Source organism: Babylonia areolata, chromosome 1 (assembly GCF_041734735.1).
Source record: "Babylonia areolata isolate BAREFJ2019XMU chromosome 1, ASM4173473v1, whole genome shotgun sequence".
NCBI lineage: Eukaryota > Metazoa > Mollusca > Gastropoda > Neogastropoda > Buccinidae > Babylonia > Babylonia areolata.
Window position 1 is genome coordinate 50,711,210 of NC_134876.1, and position 7,500 is coordinate 50,718,709.

The 7,500-nt window shown below is 39.1% G+C and overlaps 1 protein-coding gene across 1 annotated transcript in view; it reads left to right on the forward strand.

Moving 5' to 3' along the window:
* The window catches only part of LOC143292444 (ionotropic receptor 25a-like), a 32,520-nt gene extending 26,322 nt beyond the window's left edge, over positions 1–6,198 (forward strand). Inside the window, exons 15-17 of the mRNA XM_076602724.1 lie at positions 595–661; positions 1,744–1,887; positions 2,812–6,198. Coding sequence (XP_076458839.1) covers positions 595–661; positions 1,744–1,887; positions 2,812–2,976 — 376 coding nt within the window. The 3' untranslated portion in view covers positions 2,977–6,198. The remainder of the gene's footprint in view (positions 1–594; positions 662–1,743; positions 1,888–2,811) is intronic.
* The last annotated feature ends 1,302 nt before the right edge of the window (positions 6,199–7,500 follow it).

Sequence of the window (7,500 nt, forward strand, 5' to 3'; positions counted from 1 at the left end):
ATTATCTGAAATCATGTATCGGTTTGCGTATGTTCATACGGCAGAAATGACCTAACTGAAAGTACCAGTTCGAATGTCGTTTTTGTACGTTGTAAACTGAGACAAATATAAAACAAACAATGACATCCGTGTACAGAATTATCTTCTTTAAAAAAAAAAAATCAATATTAGAGGTATAGTGAATTTCAAAATCGTTCCTCTTTTTCATGTAGTACTCTATATATCCAAACAATTAATCCCTGTTCAAATGCATATCTTAATGTAAAACAGAACAATAAACAAATTAAATGATAATTTAACGCTTTAACTGTTATTCTTTCTATTCAAACAATAGTTCCTGTTCAACTGCATTTGATTTGTGTGTGTGTGTGTTTGTTTGTTTGTTTTTTTGTTGTTGTTGTTTTTTTTTTTTGGGGGGGGGGGATTTTTGTTTTGTTTTTGTTTTTCTTTCTTTTGTGAGTGTGTTTTTTTTTAAAAATCCCAGTGTAACAAATAATCTATATGTCTGTATTTTCTTCTCCCCCCTCCGCCCCCTCCCCGTCCCCCCATGCCCCTCCATCCGCTTCCAACCCCCACACTGTCCCATCTTCCCAGCATCCTGACCCTGCAGAAGCAGCGTGAGCTGGAAGACCTGAAGCGAAAGTGGTGGGATGAAGACAAGGTATTTGTATTTGTATGTATTTGTATTACTCTTTTTGTCTCAACACATTTCTCTGTGTGAAATTCGGGCTTCTACACTGACAGCGCCACTCTGTTTTTTCTTGTTGTTGTTGTTTTTTCCTTTCTTTTTTTTTTCTTTTTTTTTAACTGCCTGCAATTTTGTTTTCCTATCGAAGTGGATTTTTCTACAGAATTTTGCCAGGGACAACTCTTTTGCTGCCGTGGGTTCTTTTACGTGCGCTAAATACATGCTGCACATGGGACCTCGGTCTATCGGGTCTAGTGGAAGGGGAGAAAATACTGGCGACTGCCGATGTGATTCGAACCAGTTCGCTTCCTAGGCGGACGCGTTACCTCTAGGCCATCAGTCCATATATGTAGCATGAATGGTGTGTGGTGCGTGTTGATTCTGTCGTAGAACGAATTTAGATTTGTGTTTGAGCGTATGTGCAGGGTAATGCAGTTACGTGTTTTTTGTCTTTTTTGTTTTATAGTACACTTTAACTGAACATGTTTTACACGAAAATCCGCCATATAAATCAAAGTTGCAGGAGCAGCAGCAGCAGTAATAGTAGTAGTAGTAACAACAGCAGCATTGTATAATAATAATAACAATAATGATGATGATGATGGTGATGATAGTAATAATGATGATGATGATGATGATAATGATTTATTATTATTATTATTATTATTATTATTATTATTATTATTATTATTATTATTATTATTATTATTATCGACAATAGAATAATATTTATCATTATTATTATTGACAATATTATTATTATTATTATTATTATTATTATTATTATTATTATATAATGCTCCTGCTGCTGCTGCTACTGCTGCCGCTGTTGCTGCTGCTGTTACTACTACTACTACTACTACTGCTACTTTAATCTGTATGACGCATTTTCGTGTAAAACATGTTCAGTTGAAGTGTACTATGTAGATGTCGACATGCAAAACATGCATTGAAAATATTAACCCCCACCCACCACCCCCCAAAAAACCCAAAAAAACCAAAAACCCTGTAACATCATTTTTATCATTACTACTACTATTATTGTTATTATCAAGGTGGAGTGCCCGGCGGAGTCACGTGACCAGGGTCTGGACCTGTCGTCCCTGAATGGAACGTTCATCGTGATGGGCGGGGGACTAGTCCTTGGCATGATGGTCCTGGGAGTGGAGTTTCTTGTCAGCCGCAGGAACCCGAAAGGGGTCAGGTTTCAGCATGCGTGCATGACTGAGTGTGTGTGTACATGTGTGTGTGTGTGTGTGTGTGTGTGTGTGTGTGTGTGTGTGTGTGTGTGTGTCTGTGGTGGGGGGGATGAATTTGTGTGTGTATGTGTGTGTGTGGGGGGGGGGGGGGGGGGGGGGGGGCGTGGGGGGATGTGTGAATGCGTGTGTGTGTGTGTGTGTATGTGTGTCTGAATGTGTGTGTATGTGTGAATGTGTGTGTGTGTGTGCATGTGTGTGCATGTGTGTGTGTGTGAGTATGAATGTGTGTGTGAATGTGTGTGTGTGTGTGTGTGTGTGTGTGTGTGTGTGTGTGTGTGTGTGTGTGTACGCGCGTGCGTGTGTGCATGCGTGCGCCAGTTTGTGGGTGAGGGTGTGTCAGGGTGTTTGTGTGAGTATGCACGGTGGGCTACAAAAAAAAGAAGAAAAAAAAAGAAAAAAAAAAGAGGTTATGTAGTATTGTTTCCCTTTTGACAAGAAAGTTTGTTTGAAGATTGTGAGAACAAGCGCGTCCTGCTCACGTTTCATCTTCCTTTTTTTGGGCAGGGAGGGGGTAGGAAGTGGAAGAGGGAAGGTTTGTGTATTTCAGTCTGTTTCTCTATCTCCATTTCCGACTACATCATTGTTCCATCTCTCTCTCTTCCATTTGATTGGCTCGCTCCCTCTCTCATTTACTTTCTGTATGCCCGTCAAGTCTTCTGTTATTATGTCTGTGCAACTTTCGTGTCTGCTTGGGTGTCTGATGTCTGTCTGTCTGTCTGCCTCTCTCTCTCTCTCACTCCCTCTCTCTCTTCACAATTGGATTCATGTATGTGATCCCCTTCTTTCGTTGTTAACACACGTGAAAAAGAAAAGACAGCAAGCCCAGATAACATTTCCTTTCCCTTCCGTCCTATATTTCTGCAGAAAAAAGACCTGACCCCAGAGAAAGCGCGAGAGGGAAACAAGGTCAAGGCCAAGGCCATCGCCACGGTAGAGACCAGCCACCACACTCAGAACCATGCCACGCTGGAGCAAATGATCATGGCCCGAGAACTGAGGAGGAAAATGGAGCTTCACCAGACCACATAAACCATCACCACATCACGGGGTGGTCCCGCCTCCTTCCTATGTCCAGACCTTTGATACACAGCGGATATGAATCCACTGTCCTGATGGCCGTAAAATGCTCTGGAGATCTTTTAATACAGGTCACCATGGATGCTGCAGTTCTTTTGCCGACAGTGATGAGCACCACTCATTGTTAGATGAATACAACCAGCAATACATAGTACATTGATGAAGCTTCCTTTAGGCTTCATCAATACACGTAAAACGAGCCATCGTTCGCTATTGTTTCTTTTGGATTTGCTGTTGCTTATTTCGCGATGACGACCAACACTACAGCATTCAAGATCGATTCCCTTATGGGCTGTAGTTTTTTTTAATGTCATAGTGTTGGTGCTCAGAGGAAAACGCAAAGCTTCCCCAAGGGGCCATCTAAGCTACACATTATTGTTAACATTGTAGGGACCACTTTCTTGCTATTTTTGATGTTGTCATATCCCCATCATGGACACGAAACACAGACAGATCCGTGTTGCCTCGGACCATCAGATCATCACTTCACTGCACTGCAAATCAAGTCCTTGCACTATTTTTGATGATATTGTCGTTTCTATTGTGAAGTCTACACACATGCACGCAATCCTGGATCGCGATATCACTCACTCACTGCACGGCAGCTCACGATAACGCCAGAATAACTTCCATTCAATTTATTTACCTCCTTATCTATTCAATCATCCATTTATTTATTTATCTATTTATTTATTTATTTCTTTATTCATTCATTCATTTATTTATTCTTCTATGTATATGTATTTATTTGTTTACTGATCTGTTCATCTATTTATTTATTTACTTATTTGTAGATTTATCACGTTTTACCACACTTCACGCATGTACATACACACCCGCGCGCGCGCAAATACGCACACACGTACATCGTTTGATCGGCTAGGTTTTTATGAGAAGTGAAGATACCTCGTCTGAGAGTTCCGTGCACGGTAAGAGAGGGAGCATTATCAGACAGGCGGTATTAACAGAGAAAAAGAACAGAATTGTTCAAAACCTATATGTAAGTGTCCTTCGATGGTCAGCCATGAGCAGTCATTAATGACATCTACTTATTTATTCCATCTGTTGTTTTGAATGGCCTAAGCGCAGCCAGGAAAAAACGAAATTCGTGACTAGCTCATCATAGTATCCGAACCTAACAACAGCAGCGATAAACAAAACGAAGGTACTAATGACAACAACGACAAGAACAACAAAAAATGCATTCTCAAGTACGTGATGGAGCTATTTTGGACCTCTTAAATCATAACATTTTGCTAAAGATTACAAATACCAAACATAACATTTTGTATTTGCTAGCGCTTTGGTCTTTCTTTACTTACACATGTTAACATGCAAGAATTGACATTCATAGAAGAAAAAAAGTATTCACACAAATTAACGATTCATTTGAGGTTGACATTGTCTTTTTGCATTGGATATGGCACAGAGAGTAAAGAGACGAACTGAAAGAAACACAGCAATGCTTCAATATACCAGGGTATGTATGGAACCTAAACGAGGCCAAAAGTAAACAATGAAAAACTGCAATATATTTTTACGTTGTGGTTTTCTGTTGCCTTTTTTTGAGGATATTGCAGAGAACTCCACGTCGTTTGTGACTTTTATCGCTTCGGATGTTAGGACGCATTTAATTTCGAGATTGGAAGGAATTTATACCTCTTACTTGTCCTCAGCGATCATAGCCTCAGTTCTTTTTTTGTGGTTTGTTGTAAATATGCACATGTCTCTTTACTTCTTTTAGTGTTTTTTTTTCCTTGTAAATATGCACATGTCTCTTTACTATACTTGTGTTGTCAACATTATATAGTTGGCTTTGTGGGTTTGACATCGCATTACTCCTTTCTCTTGTGGATCTATCAGTCATATGTGTATGCTCAGACTCCTTCTTATATTTATCGATTAACATTATTATCATCATTATTTACACATGTCTATACATATTGGTCACCACTTTTAAGCTATACAGTGATATGTGACTTTCATACACAGCCATTGCTGCAACTCATGCATCAACATTTAGATAGATAATACATACTTCCTGGAGCATGTTTTGTAAAAGTTAAGAGATCTAACCAAATCTACCGACCCATGTTCGCAATTTTTGTCGTTTCTATATCTTGCTTTGAAATCCTGTGAATAGCTTTAGTCCTCGGGACGATCTTTATTCATTCAGCGACGTGATGTCTTGGGATGTGAAGGAAGTGAGTTTGGTAGCAGTTCTGTTTAAATGTTTGATATATGTTGGTTGAACATTTCTTTTTGGAGCATAAAATGCCGTGCCCCGCAACTAATAACCCTATCTCTAATCCCATCCAAAGTTGTTTCATTTGTGCTCAAACTATCCACAGTAAAAGAGATGTCAGTTCTGTTACATTTTACCCTCTTGTTGTTACACTTACTGGCATATGAAGAATGCAAAATATTGATCACATTCTTTTTTTGTGTAGGAGATATATGTGATGCATATTACAGCTCTTTTTCAAGCTACCTGTTGATTGATCCTCTCATTAGAAAATAATGAAATCACGGCATACTCTGATTATGAAATCGGAAATCGGTTCCCTGTTCTTGACGAAGAATATTATAATAATACATAATTATGCTAAGTGATAAAAAAAGAAAAGAATATCCCGTGTGCATGCAGACCTAAGTCTACAAATCACAACTGGGCTTCTCATGTATAAAATCATGATGTGTTTGATGTTTCAAGAAATCATATAATAATGCTTTTGAACATTCTTTAAAACAAAAACACCAACAAACATTCACCCCTAAAGTCCCACACATATATGCTGCCTGTCTAACGCAATCTATTCAGTTAATGATTAATATACATACTGAGCTGAGTTGCCAAACGATGCATGATTTGTGACCACCATATGTATATAAAAAAAACATAGAAAATTTGTGTCCTTATTATACCGGTTCTTGTATGTCTGTCAATATCAGTCTGTTTATCTCTGCCTTTTCCTCAGTCTGTATATCCATTTCTTTGTCTGTCTGTCTCTCTCTCTATATGTATGTATATATATATATATATATATATATATATATATATATATACTTATATCTATCCGAGATAACAATCAACACATCATTGTTAAGGTATTCATATTGACACTAATCGGACGCCCACTACAGCCATGTCTTCGACATTAGATTGTTAACAGACAGTGAAGCAATGTGTGTAATGCAAGTAGTCCCTATGCATCGGTTGTGCTTGAAAAAAAAAAACACGAATAAAAAATGAAAAATACATTGAATATTTCTGCTTGTGGTGTGAAAGGCTGGAATGTCTGTCTGTCTGCCTGTCTGTCAGTCTTGCCTCTACTACAGTTTCCGTTTCAAAGTGGTGTCAAAACGTGCTACCCAACATCAACTGTAAAACAAAAGGCAGAAGACTGGTCATCGCATAAATCCAGTACGCTGATGAGGCCTTGGCAGCACACCCCAGATTTATGAAAGACAGTAATGTTCGCTAATAAGAATGATATAATTGAAAGAATTAAAACAAACTGACATCAAGTCAATAAACGAAGAAGCTGAAAGTGTGTGAAGTGCGGCTCAGCTAACGCGAGAAAGAGACAGTACGTCACCAAATGAATTTTTACGTACAATTCTTTCAGAAATGTCGATTCAAGGCCGTCAGGCGCTGGATAAGCATTGATAAACAATGAAATGAATAAATGAAGTACATACATAAATCGATGAATAAATGACTGACTGAATGAATGAATAAATCAACCAGCAAATAGGCTAATGTAATACATTAATAGATAGATGCACAAATATGTATCAAATACACGACTAAATACTTTATTATTCATGGAGTGGAGTGGTGGCCTAGAGGTAACGCGTCCGCCTAGGAAGCGAGAGAAGCTGAGCGCGCTGGTTCAAATCACGGCTCAGCCGCAGATATTATTTTCTGACCCTCCACTAGACCTTGAGTGGTGGTCTGGACGCTAATCATTCGGATGAGACGATAAACCGAGGTCCCGTGTGCAGCATGCACTTAGCGCACGCAAAAGAACCCACGGCAACAAAAGGGTTGTTCCTGGCAAAATTCTGTAGAAAAATCCACTTCCATAGGAAAAAAACAAATAAAACTGCACGTCCACTTCGACAGGAAAAACAAATAAAACTGCACGCAGGAAAAAATGCAAAAAATGGATGGCGCTGTAGTATAGCGACGCGCTCTCCCTGGGGAGAGCAGTCCGAATTTCACACATAGAAATCTGTTGTGATAAAAAGAAATACAAATACAAATATTAATGATGCAAACAGTAAAGTTTGACCCTAACGCAAATATGCACACACACACACACACAACACACACACACGCACGCGCGCGTGTGTGCGCTCTCATCCACAAGCCATTTGGTGCAAAAACAAACACCACGAAATGACGACCCGGAATTTCAGTTTGTTTCCTGCAACAGATCGGTTCCATGTAACAAGGCTATCATACAACAA